The 24,669-nt window shown below is 38.1% G+C and overlaps 1 protein-coding gene across 3 annotated transcripts in view; it reads left to right on the forward strand.

Annotated features, from left to right (window-relative positions):
• HEPH (hephaestin) overlaps positions 1 to 24,669 on the forward strand; it is a 97,249-nt gene that overhangs the window by 36,873 nt on the left and 35,707 nt on the right. For all 3 annotated transcript variants that reach the window (XM_027093593.1, XM_027093594.1, XM_027093592.1), the window contains 7 exons: positions 1,749 to 1,880; positions 4,290 to 4,501; positions 5,503 to 5,653; positions 8,034 to 8,246; positions 14,787 to 15,000; positions 16,558 to 16,697; positions 17,478 to 17,609. In XM_027093593.1, coding sequence (XP_026949394.1) covers positions 1,749 to 1,880; positions 4,290 to 4,501; positions 5,503 to 5,653; positions 8,034 to 8,246; positions 14,787 to 15,000; positions 16,558 to 16,697; positions 17,478 to 17,609 — 1,194 coding nt within the window. The remainder of the gene's footprint in view (positions 1 to 1,748; positions 1,881 to 4,289; positions 4,502 to 5,502; positions 5,654 to 8,033; positions 8,247 to 14,786; positions 15,001 to 16,557; positions 16,698 to 17,477; positions 17,610 to 24,669) is intronic.

Genomic DNA, 24,669 nt, shown 5'->3' on the forward strand with positions numbered 1-24,669 from the left:
TCTGGCTGGTGAGTGCTGGTCAGCACTGATCCTTGTGTGGGAATTTCTCTGCTTTGCCCTCTGTGCCCCTGTTGTTGTGCTCTCCTCCATGGATCCAAATCTTCCCCACTGTCCACCCACCATCTCTGCCAGTGAAGGGGCTTCCTAGTGTGTGGAAGCTTTCCCTACTTCACAGCTCCCTCCCAGAAGTGCAGGTCCCATCCCTATTCTTTTGTCTTTTTTTTCCACTTTTCTCTTTTGCCCTACCCAGGCACATGGGTAGTTTCTTGCCTTTTGGGAGGTCTGAGGTCTTCTGCCAGCATTCAGTAGGTGTTCTGTAGGAGTTGTTCTACATGTAGATGTATTTTTGATGTTTTGTGGGAAGGAAGGTGATCTCCACGTCTTACTCCTTCACCATCTTGAATGTTCTCAATATTCATTTTCATTGACTTTTAAAATTGTTTTTCTATTCTCTATTTTATTTATTTCTGCTCTAATCTTTATAATTTCCTTTCTTCTGCTAGCTTTGGGTTTTGTTAGCTTTTATTTTCCTAGTTCCTTAAGTTGTAAAGTTGGGTTGTTGGTTTGTGAACTTTCTTGTTTCTTAAAGGTGTTTATAGGTATAAGTTTCCAGCTTAGCACTGCTTTTACTACCTCTCATCTTTTGGTATGTTGTGTGGTCATTTTCATTTTCCTCTACATATTTTGTAATTTCCCTTATGATCTCTTTTCTGATATTATGGTTGTTTAAAAGTGTGTTGCTTAATTTCCACAACTTTGTGAATTTTCCAGTTTTCCTTCTGTTATTGTTTTCTTACTTTATCCCATTGTGATGGAGACAATACTTTGTATGATATATTTTTAAGTCTATTGAGATTAATCTGTGGCCTAACTTATGGTTTATCTTGGAATGTGTCCTCTGTGCACTTGAGAAGAATGTGTATTCTGTTCTTGTTGGGTAGAGTGTTCTGTATATATTATATCTAGTTGGTCTATCGTGTGTTTTGTCTTCATTTCATTGCTTATCTTTTGTATAGTTGTTTTTTCCATTATTGTAAGTGGGGTATAGGTTCCTAGTCTTTGAACAGAAGTGCAACATTAGGAGTAGCAATTGAGTAAAAACTAAGCCAGAAACCCTGAACTAGGGTTAGAGCCACCATAAGTACTCAAGGTATTGTCTTGGTATTTCTTGTTGATCTCAAAGTTGTTCCAGGCTAGGTTAGATGTGGTAGGTAATGGAAGAAAGGTAAGTGTAGAAGTGATGGCTAGACTACCTAGTCCAGGACCTGACTAGAAGTTATAATAATTTCATCTGTTTCAATTCAGTTTAGGATTGAGGCAAGCTCAGATTTTTAGTTGAGTTCTACCAGGAAATGCAGTTGTGGGAACTGGGGAAATGGGATTGGACCTGACAGTGGAGTAGGAGAAAACCCTGACTTCAGGACCTGGTTCTCTTCCTAATCAGTCATTTGAATTTGGGCAGATCAGTTCCAACTCTCTGAGCTGCAGTTTCCTCATCTGAAAAATGATGATATCATCTGCTTTTTATACCTTTGAATGGTGATTGAAGACCAAAATGAGGTGGTGGACTTTAAAGTGCTTTTTATAACTGTAAATTGCAATATACTTGAAAAAGATTATTCTTCTTATTGCAGAGGAAAAACTTCTCTATCTTTTTCACTTCTTTTTTACTTTTCTTCCCTCTCCTACTTCCATCCTACCTGATCATCCTGTTTACATTACCATTGTCTCTCCTTCCCATTTTCCAGGGCCAGTGATCCGGGCTGAGGTGGGTGACACCATCCAGGTGATCTTCTACAACCGTGCCTCCCAGCCATTCAGCATACAGCCTCATGGGGTCTTTTATGAGAAAGACTCCGAGGGAACTGTGTACAATGATGGTGAGCAGGCAGGGTTTCAAGTAATGTGGGCTACAGATAATAACAGGTACCTATAGAGTACAAATAAATAAAGGAGTGAAAGAGAGAAAAGAAGGCAGAATTAACTGCCATGGATGGATGTTGTTGAATGAATGTATGATATTTTAGTGAGACAGAGCTGGGATCAATAAGAGACAACTACTTTTAAATATATTTAAATATATTCTGATTATGAAAGTACATGTATTATGGAATTTTGATAAACATGGAAAATTATAAAATAAATAAAGTTCATTCATAAGTAAATTGCCAATATATTTTATATACCTTTTAACATTTTTCTGTGTTTATACAAATTTATATATTTAAAAATTTGTGATGATATATTTTGTATAGTTTGGTGTCTTACTATTTTCACTTACCATTATATTGTGTCCATTTTCTATGTCATTATAATCTTACAAACATTTTAATGACTATATAATACTCTAACACATAGATTTTACCTTATCTTCTATTATTTGGACATGTAGGTTGCTTTCATTATTTTTTAATATTGTAAATCATGTTGCAATGAATGAATATATATATTTGGTTTGGACTACTAGCTTAGGAAAAAATCCAAGAAGTGGGATTATTGGGTAGTTAATTTCTTGTTTTCCCTGAGAATAATATTAACACCTGCTAACCTCAAGCCAAAAATACCAAAAAATACTGAAAGCATAAAGGGCAAACTTACAGACAAATCTGGAATAAAAGAACATTCTACAATGCATCTGGTCTAGTATCTTCAAGAAATCAATGCCATAGGGAAAAGAATTAAAGAGACAACACCAAGGGCAATGTGCAAACCTTGTCTGGATGTTAGATGATATTAGGGTATTTTCTTAGGTCTGGTAATGTTATTATGGTAATATAGCAGATACTTACTGATGTATTTAGAAGTAAAATGTCATTATGTTTGCATTTCACTTCCAAATGATTTAGAAAAAGTAAGCATACACATAGATTTAGATAAATTAAAGATGGCCAAGTCTGTGATAAAATAGATAACCAACAAGGACCTACTGTAAAAATAAATAAATAAATTTTAAAAAATACAAAGAGAAAAAAGGTGGCCAAATGTTAACAATCAACTCCAAGTGGTAGGGTAATTATCGCACTATCTTTTAAGGTTTTTTGTATGTTTTAAAATTTAAAGAGTTAGGAACAATGAATGAATAAGAAAAAATAAGTTAAAGCTATCCTAAATTATACCACCATATGATAAATTATACTACAAATATCCTTATGTATGCTTCTTTGCCTACTTTTATGATTATTTCATCAGAATATATATTTAAGATGTGGAATAATATCAGAGGGTGCACACATGAAAATTTCTGATACCTATGTCCAAATTGCTCTCTGGAAAAATTTGCAGTCACATCAATTTGGAATTCCATCAACAGTTACCAAGAGGGAGGACACATTTTCTTACAACCTCACCAGCAGAGGGCAGCCATTTTAATCATTGTCAAAATGTCAGTCTTGTAAGCAAACAACAAAACTCACTGTTATTTCTATTTGCATTAGGTTGAACATTCTTTTTAGTATTTATTTTGTATCTTACTTTTTTTGTGGACATAAACTTTTTAAGGCTTTTGATACATTCTGTCAACATTTTTTCTAAAATGGTTATTTTTATTTACACTTACCCTTTTAATAGGTGAGTGAGAGGAGTAAGTGCCATTTGAACCACTTATCACCAGAACTGATTATTATAATTTGTAAAATTTTGTTAATTTGACAGGCAAAAAAATTATATTTTCACTTGTACTAATTTGATTACTAATAGGTTTGAACATATAAAATAAAATTTCTGTGAATTGCCTGACCATGACTTGTGTCTATTTAAGGAATTACAGCCTTAGTATCATATATACACACACACGCACACACATACATACAAAACATATACACATCCATACATACATGAATACACATAGAGAGGAAAATATGTTCAACAGTTAGAACCATTCAAAGATTAAACAGGCTATGATGGTAGGTAGTGAGTCTTCTATCTCTGGATACTTTTAAGCAGAGGTAGGACTACAAGAGGAGATGAATGTATGTTTTTAAGTGAGGGATATTCCAAATAAGTTTTAAAAGTTCTTTCAATCCTTGGGTCCTATGAGTTTGGAAAACTGAAACCTAGGGAAATTTAAATTTCCCCAGTTCATATCACAAGTAGTGGCAGAACCAGAAACCAAACTCTAGTCTCTTGACTCCTACTCAGAACCTTTTTTAATATTCTATATTTTATGTTGCTGCTTCTCCTACTGCTACTCCAAAATGCATTTGTAGATTATGATCTTTACTTCACTGTTTGGAGATGATGATACTCACTCTAGCCAATGTGAGTAATGAATTCTATGTCTTTTCCTATAGGCTCATCCCACCCTGGGTTGGTGGCTAAGCCCTTTGAGAAAGTAACATACCGCTGGACAGTCCCTCCCAATGCTGGCCCCACTGCTCAGGATCCTGCCTGTCTCACCTGGATGTACTTCTCTGCTGCTGATCCCATAAGAGATACAAATTCTGGTCTGGTGGGCCCCCTGCTTGTGTGCAAGGCTGGTGCCTTGGGTGCAGATGGCAAGCAGGTATTGCCATGGTTTCTGGCTGGAAAGCCTGCTGGGAAGATGATGAGGTTGGGTTGCTGAATAGGAGTTAAGCATGGAACTGGGTTCTAGTAGTGAAGGAATAAAAACAAAAGTTATTGAATCAGAAATTAATAGTTGGTGACTTCATGCTATCTTGCATGCTATTCTTTTATTCACAAACACATATCTTCCTTAGTCTCTATTCCTTTCTATTTTATATTCTCCCAACATCTCCTCATTGTTTTAACCTCAGTGGCCCTTAAACCTTGCTCCTAATTCCTAACTCTGCCCTACTATTTTCTTGCCTTCTTTCATAACCAGCCCATAAATCTTAGCTGTTTAACCTTGAGCAAATTACTTAACCTCTCTTTGTCTCAGTTTCCTCATCTACAGTAAAGGGTTAACAATAGAAGAAGGTATCTTGAGTTTCTGTGAACACTAATTAAAATAATCCATATAAAGTGCTTGGCACAGTGTCTGATACCTAGTAAAGACTCAGTAAATGTTAGCAGTAATAATAATAATATTACTAAAATTAATAATAAAATAATAGTAAGTTAGTAATTAGTATAATTATTTTTTCTTTTATTTTCTAGCTTCTCCATTCCCATAGAATCCTCTGCCACCCCCTCCCCGATCTCCCAGCCGTCTTTCCCCACTCCTTCCCTTAATTGATTCCAGGCTCTCTTCTATCACACTCTGTACCTCTTCATCAATCTTGTGCACAATCTTGTGCCTCTTCCCTGCCCTCTTTCATACATCCCTCCCCTCCAGTCTTATCACTTTATTCTAACCCCCTTCACCCACCTGCAATTTGAAGTTACCTGAGGAAAAACTTTACAGCAAGCAACTGCAGCTCTAGGCAGGAGATATGGGCTTGGATCTGTGTTTGGAAAAGGAAATGGAAAATAATCAGGGATCATTGGGCTCTGGAGCTGCACAGTCCACAACTGCTGAAACTGTGGTTATTCCCACTCTGTTTTCTTCCACTGGGACTACAGAAAGGAGTGGATAAAGAATTCTTTCTCCTTTTCACTGTGTTGGATGAGAACAAGAGCTGGTACAGCAATGCCAATCAAGCAGCTGCTATGTTGGATTCCCGACTGATCTCAGAGGATTTCAAGGGTTTCCAAGACTCTAATCGGATGCATGGTATGGGGAGTGCTTTTACCCTAAGCTACAACTGAGAGATTATAAGTAAAATCTAGCCTAGATTTAATCATGATCCATTCCTGAAAACATTGATCCTATCGGTCATCTCTTCCCAAGAGACAAGCTACATCAAGGTATTAAACCTAAGACAACATATCTTATACTTAGTCCTTTCTTGTGCTTTGTTCTGTGTTACACAGTATGGGAGACACTAGAAAAAGATACTGTAAAATGAGGACTGCACACAAAGAATCCACTAGAGAATGAGGAGAGTAAGCTGGGATGATACCTTTCCAGTCTTATCTTCTTCTTTCTTATCACCCGCTATTCTTGCTTCCCAACCCCATACTCCAGCCAAATAGGGATATTTTCTCTATATAGACATACCTTGTACTCTTCTGAGTCCATGCTTTTGTAATGATTTGTCCTCCACTTGAAATACCCCTCCTTACATTTTTGCTCTTAGCCAGTGGAAATTCTTCTCATTTTCTAAGGCCCTACTCAAAAGCTACCTCCTCCTCATTTCTTATTACCAAGTCCCAGGATGATGATACCCTCTTACTAACTACTATTGTATTTTTATCAGACTCTTTCAATAGCAAGTTCCATACACTCCAAAATATTGTAGTTATTTGTTACGTGCCTTTTGACTTCTGCTAGAGTATAGTCTCCTTAAAGGTGAGTATTGTTTGTTGTTTATCTGTGTATCTTTTACATGGTCTAATATATAGTAAGTAGTTATTGAACTAGTGAACTACTAAATTAATGAATAGGTGGGTGGGTGAGTGAATTAATGGGGAGTCATGGTCCAAGTTTGTAAGGAACTCTCAGCATTTTGCAATGAAATGAAACTAACACCCATGAAACAATTATAGAATATTCAAGACAGACTATAATTAAGTGCTAAATTGTGTGGAACAGCTTTTAAGTGACATAGCATTCAGAAAAGGAGAACATTAATGAGGAACAATCCAGTTAAAGGATTCCTGGAAGAAGGAAGTGCTTGACTGAGCCTTGAAGTCTGAATAACTTTGCAATCAAACATTATAGGTAGGGGAAGCAGAATCAAGCAGTTAGCGATGGTTCCATCAGCATCCCAGGGGATTATCAAATAAAGTTACTCATTAAAGCTGGTTCCAGTGGATGTAGGAACATTGAAAAGGGATCAGCTTCAAGCAGGTCTCCCTGTATTTTTGAGCGGAGTATGCAGGGTGGGAGAGGGTCAAGAACGAGTGTGTTGTCTTTTGGCTCTATCTCTTGCTTCTCATTACCAGTCAGTTACATCAGTTGGAAAAAGTAATACAGTCTACAAACCAAGTTTATTCCAGTATGAATTTATTTGACAACTGATAAGTACTAGGTAACATGCGAGGTGCTTGGAAAAAATGATGTGCTTCATGCTAGGTCAATCTAGTGTGGGAGATAAATTTGTACTTAAATCACTGGACTCTGTGGTAAGTGACATTTCAGAATTTTGTGGGGAGAAAAGTTTCAAGGAAGCCAGAAAGAGTGCAAAAACTGCTTTACAGGGTAGATGATATTTGAGCTAGTGCATGATGGATATGTAGTAATTTGCTGTAGAGAGAAACCAGAGGGAAAGTTTATTCCAGGCAAAGGGAACAGCCTGTGAAAAATCAACAAGTATTTTCTACGTGCCTACCATGTTTAAGGTCCTGGGAATACAGAGGCAAATAGAGCTCACAGGATAAAGGTGTGTATGTGTGTGTGAAAGAGAGTGAGAGGATAGGATATAGGTAGGAGTACCAGGGAGGAGGCTTTCGTGTGGGAGTTCAGACCAGAGATGTTGAGAGCCAGAAATAAGGCAGTGGGAGTGAAGATGAAAAGGAGGAAACAGATTGAAAGCTGAGGAAGGAACCTTGGGGAACTCCAACACTTTACAGAGGCATGGAGAATGAGTATAAGATGGAGGGGGAACATTCAGAAAAGTTATAAGAGAACCAGGGACATTTGGTGCTATAGAATCCAAAGGAGAAGAGTTTCAAGAAAGTGGGAATAGGAAAGATTAATACGTGTGTGTGTGTGTGTGTGTGTGAGTGTGTGTGTGTGTGTGTGTGTGTGTGTGTGTAAGTGTGTGAAAGAGTTGTGGGAGTGGAGAGTAGTTCAGTTTTGCCAGGATGTGAAGTATGGTGGAGGAGGGGCAGCAGGTAAAGCCAGAAAGGACAATAGGCCCCTCATCCCAAGAGGCAGATCTTCATAAGTAGAACTAAAGTGGCTTAGGGAAGAAGGCAGAGGAGTTGAGAATGACTCAGAAATTTCAAGTTGTGGGAAAACTTAGTACAGAGCTGATGCCATGCTGCTGGCTGGTGCCCAAGTAGTCTGGTCTCACCTCCCCATCCTGTCTTGTGTTTTTGTTTTCCAGCCATTAACGGGTTTCTGTTCTCTAACTTGCCCAGGCTGGACATGTGCAAGGGTGACACAGTGGCCTGGCACCTGGTTGGCCTGGGCACAGAGACTGATGTGCATGGGGTCACGTTCCAGGGCAACACTGTGCAGCTTCAGGGCATGAGAAAGAGTGCAGCCATGCTCTTTCCTCACACTTTTGTTATGGCCATCATGCAGCCTGACAACCCTGGTAAGTGCTTTAGCAGCTGGCCCTAGGCTGCGAAACTTTATTGGGCATTGGACTGGGTGAGGTGGGGGGCTGGTGAAGAGAAAAGGAAAGTCATGTTGAGGGTACTTGTGAACTTTTCAAAACAGTTGTGTCTTCTCCTTCCTCAATGTGTACTCCATGTTTTGGTTATTTGGATTCTCTTCTCAGTTGCAGGCAGAATAAAGAGCTGAGGAAGCTCTTTTCTGAAACAACAGGAGAGAAGTAGGGATGCTGCCCAGTATCAGGGCAATTCTTGTATAGGCAGAGGGTAGACTTGGTTGCATAGACCCTTGGCCATGTAGAGATTCTATAGATTTAACTCTTGCACTGGAAAAGAGGTCCATGAGATGTACCTATAAGTGCTTCCAATTCTGATATTCTGTGAGGAGTTTTGCAAACTTCTGGTGGGAGTGGGGGGCGAAGTGTGCTGTAACATTTGCAGCCTAGGAATCAGAACACAGGAACTTCTAGTCCAGGCTCTTTCATTAACTTGCTGTCCAATTTTTGTCTAATTACTTCCCCTCTCTGTGGCTAGATTTCTTCCTTCTTTTTATTTTTTGTTCATTCTTCCCCCTCTCTCCCTCTCTTCCTTTCTTCTCTTTCTTCCTCTGTCCCTCCTTCCTTCCCTCTCCTCCTCCCTTTCCCTCTCCCTATCCTTCTTTCATGATGAAATTTGACTAGAATGTTTCTCCAGATTCCATCTGTGTCTGATATTTCATAACGTAGCAGTCATTTCTCTTTTTTTGTATATTTTGATTATGTTTTTAGCATCTTTATTGGAGTTTAATTGGGTTACAATATTCTGTTAGTTTCTTCTGTGTAACAAAGTGAGTCAGCTATATGTGTACACATATCTCCAAAATCCCTCCCTCTTGAGACTCTCTCCCACGCCTCTACGTGGTCACAAAACACCGAGCTGATCTCCCTGTACTATGCAGCTGCTTCCCACTAGCTATCTGTTTTACACTCGGTAGTGTAGATATGTCAATGCTACTCTCTCACTTCGTCCCAGCTTAACCTTCCCCCCTCCCCGTGTCCTCAAGTCGATTCTCAACGTCTGTGTCTTTATTCCTGTCCTGTCCCTAGGATAATCAGAACCTTTTTTTTTCTTTTTAGATTCCATATATATGCGTTAGCATGTGGTAATTTTTTTCTCTTTATGACTTACTTCACTCTGTATGACAAAATCTAGGTCCATGCACCTCACTACAAATAACCCAATTTCGTTTCGTTTTATGGCTGAGTAATATTCCATTGTATATATGTGCCACATCTTCTTTATCCATTCATCTGTCGATGGACACTTAGTTTGCTTCCATGTCCTGGCTATTGTAAATAGTGCTGCAGTGAACATTGTGGTACACGATTATTTTTGAATTACGGTTTTCACACGGTATATACCCAGTAGTGGGATTGCTGGGTCGTATGGTAGTTCTATTTTTAGTTTTTTAAGAAACCTCCATACTGTTATCCATAGTGGTAGTATCAATTTACATTCCCACCAACAGTTCAAGAGTGTTCCCTTTACTCCATACCCTCTCCAGCATTTATTGTTTCTAGATTTTTTGATGATGGCCATCTGACCAGTGTGAGGTGATACCTCATTGTAGTTTTGATTTGCATTTCTCTAATATTAGTGATGTTGAACATCTTTTCATGTGTTTCTTGGCAATCTATATATCTTTGGAGAAATGTATATTTAGGTCTTCTGCCCATTTTTGGATTGGGTTGTTGTTCTTTTGCTATTGAGCTGCATAAGCTGCTTGTATATTTTGGAGATTAACCCTTGTCAGTTGCTTCATTTGCAAATATTTTCTTCCATTCTGAGGGTTGTCTTTTCATCTTGTTTATGGTTTCCTTTGCTGTGAAAAAGCTTTTAAGTTTATTAGGTCCCATTTTTTTAATTTTGTTTTGTTTTTATTTCCATTTCTCTAGGAGGTTGGTCAAAAAGGATCTTGCTGTGATTTATGTCATAGAGTGTTCTGCCTGTTTTCTTCTAAGAGTTTTATAGTGTCTAGTCTTACATTTAGGTCTTTAACCCATTTTGAGTTTATTTTTGTGTATGGTGTTAGGAAGTGTTCTAATTTCATTCTTTTACATGTGGCTGTCCAGTTTTCCCAGCACCACTTATTGAAGAGGCTCTCTTTTCTCCATTGTATATTCTTGCCTCCTTTATCAAAGATAAGGTGACCATATGTGCATGGGTTTATCTCTGGGGTTTCTATCCTGTCTCATTGATCTATACTAAAAACAGAAATATAGTAATTTCTCTTTGCAGTGCCTGAGGTATATTCTTTTGTCCAGGCAGTAGGTGGCAATAGTGTTGGTAAGAAAAATCTGTCAGTTAAATGCAGTTCCCACGAAAGTTTTATTTTAGTTCTGTAAATTTCATTCATATTTGAGAAAAAAATCCTTAAACAAAGGAAGTTTCCTTGACAAATTAACAATTTCAGCCTGGCACTGGGTTTGACAAAAACTTGACAAAAAACATCACTTGGGTCCTCATTTCTCCCCATCTACCTAGGATACTTTCTTGGTCAAGAAGAGTTGTTGTTAGCAAATTAGAAATAACCATTAATGGGGCTGAAAGGGACAATAGAATTAAGTGCTTGTAGTGAGTGCTAGGGTGGGGAACTTCTGAGAAAGAAAGACCCATCTCTCTAGCCTTGGTCCCAAAGTCAAATCCTAGGTTTAATATCCTTCCTATGAAATTAGCCAGGCTACCCAGCCAGGTTTATATGCCTCTGTGGGGCTCATTCTTACTCTGGATGAGTGAAATTATTTTTGTGCCACACTAAGGCCCAAGGAGAGTGACTGTAGATGGCTTAAAAACATGGGAAGAGAGGCGGTGAATGGGTTTATAACAGTAAAGGCTTAAAAGGTTAATCTTGGTCAAGATTTCTGAGTTTTCTTATTAGAAAAAGCCCAGGCTCTTTTTACCTTTGCATTTTCCAGTCCTTTCAAACTCTCCTCTTTCTGAACAATCCTCGAGTCATAGAATGTTTGAACTGGTACAGCCCCTTCGAGATCATCTTTCACTTATTTTGCTAATGGGTGGAAGAGACAGAGATCTGGAGGGGGGAAAATGATTTTCTCATGTTAGGAACGTCAGCTCTAATTTTTTTTCCTCTTGCCCCTTCTTCATCAACCCCTGTTGATTCTTACTCCTAGGTAATCTCTTTAATCTGAAGTCTCCTTCATTCTACCTTGAGAGTTTAGTCTCTGATTAAGACTGAGAGAGGCCATTGTAAGTAGTTCCCCAAAGACAGGACAAAATTTCCAAGTTAATGGAAAAGCCAGAACCAGAATCTGGCTTTGGAATTCTAGAAAAAGGGGTAGCAATGAAGATTGGTAAATATAAATATGCAATTAAGCAGCTTTGCAGATGACTTAAAGCATTACCATGGAGATTCAACATGTTGTTTGCTGGATGCTTACAATTATGTTTAACAAAACAGAAGAATAAATTCCCAGAAAAAAATGCAGCAAAATGCTAGGAGTGTGAGTGTTGTGGGTTTATCGGTGACATTTTTAATCCTGTTTTTGCTTTGCTTTAAATTCTAATAATATTTTAATTTCAAATATTAATTACCTTTAATAGAAATGATGATTTTGCACTTAAAAATGTCCCGAATAATACACCTCAGCTTTTCCGAAAGAACCACTGATACTAGAGCTTTGATATCCAGGGAAAGTGGCAGAAAAAGAGGCTAGAGCTTGTAATGTGCTATTTTCCACCAACTTCATGTTAGATTTCTCAGCAGCAAAGAGAACATTTATTACTTCACATTATTACTTCACATTTCTTGTGAAGTCCAAGTGGTGTGGACTTTACAGCAGATAGCTGTGGGTAGAAATATAAACATTGGAGGAAAAGTCCAGGCTAGAGAGAGAGATTTGAGTATTTTCATAGTTGAAGTCCTTTAGCATGTAAAGTTATAGGAAATAAAACTTAAAGCAAAAATCAACATTTAAGTGGTAGAAGGGAGAAGACAAACCAGGTTAAGGAGACAGAAAAAAATTGGTCACAGAGGTAGGAGGAGACTCATATGCCAAAGGCAGAAAAGCGTTGAAAAAGAAGCAACTTGGGGACTTCCCTCATGGTCCAGTGACTAAGACTCAACACTCTCAATGCAGGGGGCCCGGGTTCAATCCCTGGTCAGGGAACTAGAACCCACATGGTGCAACTAAAGATCCCATGTGCTACAACTAAGACCTGGTGAAACCAAATTAATAAATAAATTTTTTTTAAAAAAAGAACCACCTTGGACAACAATGTCCATATGAGATGATGTGATAGTCCTAGGTCATATGATTCTCCCAAAAAGGCTTCTATCTTTTCCCATTCCCTCCAGTGATCATCAGACTTTCTTCTCCATACCAACCCGTAAGCTATGATGTTTGGACAGTGTATGCAGTCATTCATTTGCACAGAAATTCATTCACTCAACACATATTTATTGCACACATTCCATGTGCTAAGACTGGGATAGAGAGGTGAAAAGATAGACATGATACTTACTCCCAGGGGAGATCTACAACAAACACACACACATAAAATAATAAGATAATTTCAGATCATGATATATGTCATGAAGGAAATAAAATACAATGGTGTGATGAACTGATTGGAGCTTTAGAGAAGTTATTTAGGGAAGACCACTCTGAGATTGTGACATTTAAGATCTAAGTAATGGGGAGGAAGGAGCTATATGAAGATCTCTGAGCAGAATATTCCAAGCAGAGGGACAAGCAAGTGTAAATGTCTCAAGGTGGGAATAAACGTGGTTTGTTCAAGGGTCAGAAAGAAGGCCAGTATGGTTGGAGTGTAGTGAGCAAGGAGAAGCCTGACATCATATGAAATCATAGAGGTTGGCAAGAGTCATATTATATAGGGCCTTATAGACCACAGTCAGGAACTTGAATTGTATTCTGAGTATGAATGGAGCATTTAAACAAGGCAGCAATGTGCTCTGGATCATATTTGTTAAAGAGGACCCTGTATCTTGTTTGGAGAATGTTTGAGGTGGGAGGGAGAAACAGAGAAGACAGTTGTGAGACCATTGAAGTTTTCCAGGTGAGAGACGATAGTGGCTTTGACTAAGGAAGTGAGAGTGGAAACAGAAGGATGACTGTGAGGGAAGAGATGATAGGATTTATTGATGGAATAGATTTGGGGTATAAGGGAAATTGAAAAGTCAGAAAGTAGATATGGAAAGAAAATATTAGATTTTTTCAAGAAGTCTATAAACTAGTGGAAAGGACTGTTTTTTAAAGAGAGGAGCACTTAGTCCTTAACCATGTGATTTATATGTAAAGTGTTTTAAGAGTAGAGAGGTCAAGAACATAAAGTCCAATGTGGGCCAGAGTAGTCAGCGAGGACTTTCTGGAAGAGATGAAGCATGAATTGGGTCTTGGAGAATGAGTGAACACTTATAGATATTTATGGGGAAGGGGATGGGCAGGTCTATTCCAGAAAAGTAAAAATAACATGAGTGAAAATTCCAAGATAAGAATGAGATATGTGAGAGGGGCAATCAGGGACAGATTTAGTTAAAGCACTGATGAGTTTGGGACAGAGTGGTAAGTGGGATTGCATCAATAGTTTTCAGCTAGCTCATAGAGGCCTTTAAAAGCTAGGAGGAATTTGTAGTGGTGGTATAGGCAGTCAGCAGTAAAGGAAGTAATGCTGGGGAAAATGTAAAAAAGTTAGTTTCTCCTGATCAATAGTCTATGAGCCTATGTGTCCTTGACATAGAAATCTGGATCTTGAGATTAGATCCAGGCAGCTCTACAATTCAGACATTTAAGACTGATATCCAAATATTTCATTGTAAAAAACCTAGGGGAAGCCATTCCAAAGCTCTCTGATGTAAGAATTCTTGTGATCAAGAAATTCATATATATATATAAGCCCACATTTATTTCTTTGAGACTTGGTAGGAAGGGAGAAAATTGGTCAATTTCTTCCTTTAAATAATAATTACAGCTTTGTTTACTTACTTATAGTTTCACTTATTGAACATTTACTCTATAATGTGCCAAGCAATATCTACATATTATTGTGTTTAATTCTAAAAAAATCCTATTAAGTAAAATGCTCCCCACTTTACCATGAGGAAACTGAAACATACAGAGGCTTAAATTTTTCCTGAAGGTTATATAGAAAATAAGTGTCAAATAGGGTGACTGACCATCCCGGTTTGCTCAGAACTGAGGAGTTTCCAGGGGCATGGGACTTTCAGTGCTAAAACTAGAGAAGCCCTTGGTAAACAGGGAGGAGCTGGTCATCCTAGTGGCAGGTTTAGTTTTAAACCCAGACAATGTAGCTTTGGCACCAGAGCTCTTAAACTCTGTGCTCATTGCTCTCAATAAACTTGTAATAATCTTTTATCTAATGCATGGAAAAACCTTATCTAAAACTACCCACTCTCTGCAATATGCCTAGAGAGAAGTAGGAACTCCCTCAGACACTATACAGGGGTGTTTTGATTCAGGTTTTTCTCTCTGTTCCTACCTCAGGGACATTTGAAATTTACTGCCAGGCAGGCAGCCATAGAGAAGCAGGAATGAGGGCAATCTATAATGTCTCCCAGTGTCCTGGCCACCAAGCCAACTCTCGTCAACATTACCAAGCTGCAAGGATCTACTACATCATGGCAGAAGAGATGGAGTGGGACTATTGCCCTGACAGGAGCTGGGAACTAGAATGGCACAACCAGTCTGAGAAGGACAGGTAAGGCTTCAGAAAAGAAGTGATCACACTTTCAAAGACTCTGGACCATTTTACTGAAATGGAGGAGGATACTGAAATTCTGAGCTGTGGAGGCACTTATCTGAAGTCAACTAATAAGATACCAACAAATCTAGAGGAAGGACTAGAACACAGGTAAGCTGGTACTCAGTGCTTTGTCTATGTTGTTATACTGTAGAGCTGAAGTAAAACCTTGCCCACATCCTCATGCTCTCAGTCTTGGCATCCTTTCCTCTGGTTAGCCAGAAGCACTGATATTGGGACTTAAACTTTATAGGGAATTTACTCAAGGGACTGAATGTCCCCAAGCTCAGATGTCCCTTGACAAAATGTCATTAAGATAGAGGCTAAGCTGTATAGAAGAAAAAAGCCAAAATAGAGTGGCTTAAATATGTTAGAATTTTATTTCTTGCTTAAGTACAAATATGAGCAGTTCGGGACCAATAGGTTAACTAGTTACCCATAACACTTGCTTTCATCTCTGGAACTAAGACATCTCTTCCAGTTGTAGTCACTCCCAGCTATCAAGAAATGGACACTAAATCCATGGCAAGCAGCATTGTCTGTGAGGCAATGACCTGAAGTTGTAATACATTACTTTCTCTGAAACCCCATTATCCTGAACTTATTCATATGGCCATACCTAGCTGCAAGAAAGTCCAGGAAGTGTAATCTCTGGTTAGGTAGCCATGTGCTCAGCTAAAACCTAGGTGATTCTATTACTAAAAAGGAAGGAGTGGAGAATGGAAATTATGGTACAGTTTAGCAATTTCAACTATAGTTTATTTTTGGTGTTCTCACTACCCTTTGCCAATCTTTCTGTTGGTTTTTGAAGGTTGAAGCCTTCTTGCTAACTTGTACTGCAAGCTAGAAAAAATTAAGTCCCTTTTCTGGACTCTGGCTTACTCATCTTTAAAGTGATGTGGTATAGTTGAAAGAACTTGAGCAGCCTTTAATCCAAGCCCTGGCTCCCTTTCTGGCTGATAGTATCAATGAAGATAAGCCCTGTCACCTCTAGATCACTGGATTCCACCTCTAGGACATACATACCTCATCAGCCTATTGGGACGATCAAATGATAAAATGAATAGTAAAGTTCTCTGTAAACAGGAAAACATCCCATAATGAGAAATCTGTAAGATTTCATTTTCTTCCTACCTCTCCCTACCCCTTATCCACCAACAACAGAAGCAGTTAGTATTCTCCATTCTCCTACCACCTGTACCTTGTTCTTTGTCAGACTAATTCCATCTAATACATCCTTAAGGCTTGAGCTAGAGTTCAGGGCTCTATTCTTACCAGATTAATTTTACTATAAATTCATAACTGGATGATGGCAAACAAGGAAATATAAATAAATATTGAAATATGCCATCTTTAACTGCAGATATGCATCCAAAGTGTGTAATCTGATATTAGAATGAATAGGCCTCACCTTCTTATACCTGTGACATGAGGTTGGGTCTGACATAGATTTCCCATACTTGAAAATGAGGGGTTAAGGGCAAGGTGCTGATGCCACTCTTTGGATTCCTCTAGTTATGGTCACATCTTCCTGAGCAACAAAGATGGACTCCTGGGTTCCAGATACAAGAAAGCTGTATTCAGGGAATACACTGATGGTACATTCAGGGTCCGACGGCCAAGGACTGGATCAGAGGAACACTTGGGAATCTTAGGTAAGGGAATTCCACTTCCCTCCTAGTGTCTAGAAACCTGTTATGCTCTTAGGGAGGTCATGTCATATCAGGAAGGCCTCTCCATTCCCCATTATCAGTTTTCCTTATAGTGGAACTATGGTCATATTTTATAAATCATCCATGAAAATAAGCAATCATATGGGGGTAATTCATGAATTCTGCTGCAACCTAAACCAGGTATTTCCAGGCCTCTATATCTAGGGATCTGTAAGGGTGATGATTTTTTTTTTCAATGCTAAAAGCAAGGGAACTTAGGAACATCAAAGAGTAGGAAAAATGGTACAGGGAACTAATATGACACTTACACCCTTGCAATTATTGCTGTAGTTTTTTCACTTTCATAGGAGCCAATGAGTTTCATCATTCTTATCTTCACACAGAAGGGACCCACTGGTCCTTGAAGGGAACCCAGCAATTCTGTACTCTGTGTCAAACTCTCACTCCTTACCAACAATTATTCCACAGAGCCCTGAATATCTAGAAACTTGGGCTGTTATACAGAGTTGGAGTGGGAAAAGTAGGGATAATTGGAGGCATAATCTTGTTGAAGTACCTTTATCCTGTGGGTAGCAGTATCAACTCAAGGACTTCTGAATTTAAAAATGGAGTCAGTCATGACTTTCAGTTTTGGGACCCTTTCTCCGGGCAAACTCCTAAATCTAGGGAACTCCTATGTATATATATCCCTTTTTTAATGTCTTTAATGTCCCTGTTCCACTATTCTACTAATGAGACTTTTTCTTCTTTTGTGTATACCAGGTCCACTTATCAGAGGAGAGGTTGGTGATATTCTAACTGTGGTATTCAAGAACAATGCCAGCCGGCCCTACTCTGTGCATGCCCATGGAGTGCTAGAATCTAGCACCGGCTGGCCACTGGCTGCTGAGCCTGGTGAGTGGGAACACTTAGTGAAGGAACACGTGAAGCATCTCTGTTTCAGCTCTCTGGCTTGTTCCTTTAAAAACTATATATATATATATATATATATATATATATATATATATATATATATGTCCTTAGCGAACAGAAACAGGAATATTAACCAGAACTAAGCCCCAGTCTGAATCTGTCCCTATGAAACACTCAGTTTTTCAATCTCAGAACAGACTGTTCACCTAAGGTCTTGTGTGTGTGTGTGTGTGTGGCTTAAAATAATACAAATTTATTATCTTCTGGTTCTGTAGGTCAGAGGTCTGACATGGGTCTTCCTGGACTAGAATCAAGGTTTTGGCAGGGCCTGTGTTTTTTCTAGAGAATCTAGGGGAGAATCCATTTCCTTGTCCTTTCCAGCTTCTAGAGGTCACCCACATTCCTTGGCTCACACCCGATTCCCCCAGCTTCAAGCCAGCAGCAGTGGGATGAATCTTTTTCACATTGTGTCACTATAACACTGATTTTCTGCCTGCTTTTTCCATTTAAAATATTTGTAGCAAAACAAACATAAAATTTGCTATCATAACCATTTTAAGTGTACCGTTCAGTGGCATTAAGTACATTCACATTGTTGTGCAGCCATCACTGTCATCCAGCCATAGAACTGTTTTCATCTTGCAAAACTGAAACTCTATACCCATTAAATAGTAACTTGCCATTCCTCCTTCCCCAGCTCATGGCAACCAACATTCTACTTTCTTGTCTTTATGGATTTGACCTAGGTAGCTCATGTAAGTAAAATCATACAGTACTTGACCTTTTCTGACTAGATAACTTCACTTGGCATAATGTTCTCATGGTTCATCCATGTTGTATTTTGTGACAGGGTTTCCTTCCTTTTTAAGGCTGAATAATATTACACTATATATATACCCCACATATATATGTGTGTGTATATATATATATATATATATATATATATATATATATATATATACACAAAACATTGTTTTTTAAGGTATGTAAATTTTATTTTATTTTTTTATTCTTTTTTTTAACATCTTTATTGGAGTATAATTGCTTTACAATGGTGTGTTAGTTTCTGCTTTAAAACAAAGTGAATCAGTTATACATATACATATGTTCCCATACCTCTTCCTCTTGTGTCTCGCTCCCCCCACACTCCCTATCCCACCCCTCTAGGTGGTCACAAACCACCGAGCTGATCTCCCTGGGCTATACAGCTGCTTCCCACTAGCTATCTATTTTACGTTTGGTAGTGTATATATGTCCATGCCACGTTCTCACTTTGTCACAGCTTACCATCCCCCTCCCCATATCCTCAACTACATGCTGTAGTAGGTCTGTGTCTTTATTCCCAGCTTACCCATAGGTACTTCATGGCCTTTTTATTTATTTTTTTTCTTAGATTGCATATATATGTGTTAGCATACGGTATTTTTTTTCTCTTTCTAACGTACTTCACTCTGTACGACAGATTGGAGGTCCATCCACCTCACTACAAAAAGCTCAATTTCATTTCTTTTTATGGCTGAGTATTATTCCATTGTATATATGTGCCACAACTTCTTTATCCATTCATCTGATGATGGACACAGGTTGCTTCCATGTCTTGGCTATTGTAAATAGAGCTGCAATGAACATTTTGGTACATGAATCTTTTTTTTTTTTTTCGGTACGCGGGCCTCTCACCGCTGCGGCCCCTCCCGCTGCGGAGCACAGGCTCCGGACGCGCAGGGCCAGCGGCCATGGCTCACGGGCCCAGCCGCTCCGCTACATGCGGGATCCTCCCGGACCGAGGCACGAACCCGTGGACCCTGCATCGGCAGGCGGACTCTCAACCACTGCGCCACCAGGGAAGCCCCATGAATCTTTTTGAATTACGGTTTTCTAAGGGTATATGCCCAGTAGTGGGATTGCTGGGTCGTATGGTAATTCTATTTTTAGTTTTTTTTTTTTTTACATCTTTATTGGAGTATAATTGCTTTACAATGGTGTGTTAGTTTCTGCTTTATAATAAAGTGAATCAGTTATACATATACATATGTTCCCATACCTCTTCCCTCTTGCGTCTCCCTCCCTCCCACCCTCCCTATCCCACCCCTACATGCGGTGACAAAGCGCCGACCTGATCTCCCTGTGCTATGCGGCTGCTTCCCACTAGCTATATACCTTACGTTTGGTAGTGTATATATGTCCATGCCTCTCTCTCGCTTTGTCACAGCTTACACTTCCCCCTCCCTATATCCTCAAGTCCATTCTCTAGTAGGTCTGTGTCTTTATTCCTGTCTTACCCATAGGTTCTTCATGACATATTTTTTCTTAAATTCCATATATATATATATATATATGTTAGCATACAGTATTTGTCTTTCTCTTTCTGACTTACTTCACTCTGTATGACAGACTCGAGGTCTATCCACCTCATTACAAATAGCTCAATTTCGTTTCTTTTCATGGCTGACTAATATTCCATTGTATATATGTGCCACATCTTCTTTATCCATTCATCTGATGATGGACACTTAGGTTGTTTCCATCTCTGGGCTATTGTAAATAGAGCTGCAATGAACATTTTGGTACATGACTCTTTTAGAATTATGGTTTTCTCAGGGTATATGCCCAGTAGTGGGATTGCTGGGTCATATGGTAGTTCTATTTGTAGTTTTTTAAGGAACTTCCATACTGTTCTCCATAGTGGCTGAACCAATTCACATTCCCACCAGCAGTGCAAGAGTGTTCCCATTTCTCCACACCCTCTCCAGAATTAATTGTTTCTAGATTTTTTGTTGATGGCCATTCTGACCAGTGTGAGATGATATCTCATTGTAGTTTTGATTTGCATTTCTCTAATGATTAAAGATGGTGAGGATTCTTTCATGTGTTTGTTGGCAATCTGTATATCTTCTTTGGAGAAATGTCTATTTAGGTCTTTTGCCCATTTATGGATTGGGTTGTTTGTATTTTTGATATTGAGCTGCATGAGCGGCTTGTACATTTTGGAGATGGATCCTTTGTCAGGGACTGCATTTGAAAATATTTATCCCATTCTGAGGGTTGTCTTTTGGTCTTCTTTATGGTTTCCTTTGCCGTGTAAAAGTTTTAAGTTGCATTAGGTCTCATTTGTTTATATTTGTTTTTATTTTCTTTTCTCTAGGAGGTGGGTCAAAAGGATCTTGCTGTGATTTATGTCATAGAGTATTCTGCCTATGTTTTCCTCTAAGATTATGATAGTGCCTGGTCTTACATTTAGGTCTTTAATCCATTTTGAGTATATTTTTGTGTAAGGTGTTAGGGAGTGTTCTAATTTCATACTTTTACATGTACCTGTCCAGTTTTCCCAGCACCACTTATTGAAGAGGCTGTCTTTTCTCCACTATGTATTCTTGCATCCTTTATCAAAGATAAGGAGGCTATATGTGCGTGGGTTTATCTCTGGGCTTTCTACCCTGTTCCATTTGTCTATATTTCTGTTTTTGTGCCAGTACCATACTGTCTTGATGAATGTAGATTTGTAGTATAGTCTGAAGACAGGGAGGCTGATTCCTCCAGCTCCATTTTTTTTTTCTTTCTCAAGATTGCTTTGGTATTCAGGTTCTTTGTGTTCCCATGTAAATTGTGAAATTTTTTGTTCTAGTTCTGTGAAAAATGCCAGTTGTAGTTTGATAGGGATTGCATTAAATCTGTAGATTGCTTTGGGTAGTAGAGTCATTTCCACAATATTGATTCTTCTAATCCAAGAACATTGTATATCTCTCCATCTGTTTGTATCATCTTTAATTTCTTTATTCAGTGTGTTATAATTTTCTGTGTACAGGTATTTTGACTCCTTATGTAGGTTTATTCCTAGATATTTTATTCTTTTTGTTGCAATGGTAAATGGGATTGATTTCTTAATTTCACTTTCAGATTTTTCATCATTAGTGTATAGGAATGCAAGAGATTTCTGTGCATTAATTTTGTATCCTGCTACTTTACCAAATTCATTGATTAGCTCTACTAGTTTTCTGCTAGCATCTTTAGGATTCTCTATGTATACTATCATGTGATATTCAAACAGTGACAGCTTTACTTCTTCTTTTCCGTTTTGAATTCCTTTTATTTCTTTTTCTCCGCTGAGAGCTGTGGCTAAAACTTCCAAAACTATGTTGAATAATAGTGGTGAGAGTGGGCAACCTTGTCTTGTTCCTGAACTTAGTGAAAATGGTTTCAGTTTTTCACCATTGAGGACGAAGTTGGCTGTGGGTTTGTCATATATGGCCTTTATTATGTTGAGGAAATTTTCCCTGCTTTCCCTGAGGAAAGCAGGGTTTTTATCATAAATGGGGGTTGAATTTTGTCAAAAGCTTTCTCTGCGTCTATTGAGATGATCATATGGTTTTTCTCCTCTTTTTGTTAATATGCTGTATCACATTGATTGATTTGTGTATATTGAAGAATCCTTGCATTCCTGGAATAAACCCCACTTGACCATGCTGTATGATCCTTTTAATGTGCTGCTGGATTCTGTTTGCTAGTAGTTTGTTGAGGATTTTTGCATCCATATTCATCAGTGATATTGACCTGTAGTTTTCTTTCTTTGTGACATCCTTGTGTGGTTTTGGTATCAGGGTGATGGTGGTCTCGTAGAATGTGTTTGGGAGTGTTCCTCCCTCTGCTATATTTTGGAAGAGTTTGAGAAGGATAGGTGTTAGCTCTTCTCTAAATGTTTGTTAGTATTCGCCTGTGAAGCCCTCTGATCCTGGGCTTTTGTTTGTTGGAAGATTTTTAATCACAGTTTCAATTTCAGGGCTTGTGATTGGTCTGTTCATATTTTCTATTTCTTCCAGGTTCAGTCTCAGCAGGTTGTGCATATCTAAGAATTTGTCCATTTCTTCCAGGTTGTCCATTTTATTGTCATAGAGTTGCTAGTAGTAATCTCTCATGATCCTTTGTATTTCTGCAGCGTCAGTTGTTCCTTCTCCTTTTTCATTTCTAATTCTATTGATTTGAGTCTTCTCCCTGTTTTTCTTGATGAGTCTGGCTAATGGTTTATCAATTTTGTTTATCTTCACAAAGAACCAGTTTTTAGTTTTATTGATTTTTGATATCGTTTCCTTCATTTCTTTCTCATTTATTTCTGATCTGATCTTTATGATTTCTTTCCTTCTGCTAACTTTTGGGTTTTTTTGTTCTTCTTTCTCTAATTGCTTTAGGTGCAAGGTTAGGTTGTTTATTTGAGATGTTTCCTGTTTCTTAAGGTAGGACTGTATTGCTATAATCTTCACTCTTAGAACTACTTTTGCTGCATCCCATAGGTTTTGGGTCGTTGGGTCTCCATTGTTATTTGCTTCTAGGTATTTTTTGATTGCCTCTTTGTTTCTTCAGTGATCACTTTGTTATTAAGTAGTGTATTTTTTAGCCTCCTTGTGTTTGTATTTTTTACAGATCTTTTCCTGTAATTGATATCTAATCTCATAGTGTTGTAGTCAGAAAAGATAATTGATACAATTTCAATTTTCTTAAATTTACCAAGGCTTGATTTATGACCCAAGATATGATCTATCCTGGAGAATGTTCCATGAGCACTTGAGAAAAATATGTATTCTGTTGTTTTTGGATGGAATGTACTGTAAATATCAATTAAGTCCATCTTGTTTAATGTATCATTTAAAGCTTTTGTTTACTTATTTATTTTCATTTTGGATGATCTGTCCATTGGTGAAAGTGGTGTGTTAATGTCCCCTACTATGATTATGCTAATGTCTTTTATGGCTGTTAGTATTTGCCTTATGTATTGAGGTGCTCCTATGTTGGGTGCATTAATATTTACAATTGTTATATCTTCTCCTTGGATCGATCCCGTAATCATTATGTAGTGTCCTTCTTTATCTCTTTTAATAGTCTTTTTTTAAAGTCTATTTTGTCTGATATAAGAATTGCTATTCCAGCTTTCTTTTGATTTCCATTTGCATGAAATATCATTTTCCATCCCCTCACTTTCTGTCTCTATGTGTCCCTAAGTCTGAAGTCGGTCTCTTGTAGACAGCATATATGTGGGTCTTGTTTTTGTATCCTTTCACCCAGTCTCTGTCTTTTGGTGTGAGTATTTAATCCATTTACCTTTAAGGTAATAATTGATATATATGTTCCTATTCCCATTTTATAATTGTTTTGTGTTTGTAATTGTAGGCCTTTCCCTTCTCTTGTGTTTCTTGCCTAGAGAAGTTCCTTCAGCGTTTGTTGTAAAGCTGATTTGTTGGTGCTGAACTCTCTCAGCTTTTGTTTGTCTGTAAGTGTTTTAATTTCTCCATCAAATCTGAATGAGATCATTGCTGGGTAGAGTATTCTTGGTTGTAGGTTTTTCTCCTTCATCACTTAAGTATGTTCTGCCACTCCCTTCTGGCTTGCAGAGTTTCTGCTGAAAGATCAGCTGTTACCCTTATGGGGATTCCCTTGTGTGTTATTTGTTGTTTTTGCTTTGCTGCTTTTAATATGTTTTCTTTGTATTTAATTTTTGTTAATTTGCTTAGTATGTGTCTTGGCGTGTTTCTCCTTGGATTTATCCTGTATGTGTCTCTCTGTGCTTTCTGGACTTGATTATTTCCTTTCCCATATTAGGGAAGTTTTCAACTATAATCTCTTCAAATATTTTCTCAGTCCCTTTCTTTTTCTCTTCTTTTTCTGGCAACCCTATAATTTGAATGTTGGTGTGTTTAATGTTGTCCTAGTGGTCTCTGAGTCTGTCCTCAGTTCTTTACAGTCTTTTTCATTTATTCTCCTCTGCAGTAATTATTTCTACTATTTTATCTTCCAGGTTACTTATCTGTTCTTTTGCCTCATTTATTCTGCTATTGATCCCTTCTAGAGTATTTTTAATTTCATTTATTGTGTTGTTCATCGTTGCTTGTTTCATCTTTAGTTCTTCTAGGTCCTTGTTAAATATTTCTTGCATTTTCTCACTTCTGTTTGCAAGATTTTAGATCACCTTTACTATCATTATTCTGAATTCTTTTTCAGGTAGACTGCCTATTTCCTCTTCATTTGTTACGTCTGGTGGGTTTTTACCTTACTCCTT

The sequence above is a fragment of the Aethalodelphis obliquidens genome, unplaced genomic scaffold (genome assembly GCF_003676395.1).
Source record: "Aethalodelphis obliquidens isolate GAN/ISIS:26980383/991018 unplaced genomic scaffold, ASM367639v1 scaffold85, whole genome shotgun sequence".
In the NCBI taxonomy this organism is placed as follows: Eukaryota; Metazoa; Chordata; class Mammalia; order Artiodactyla; family Delphinidae; genus Aethalodelphis; species Aethalodelphis obliquidens.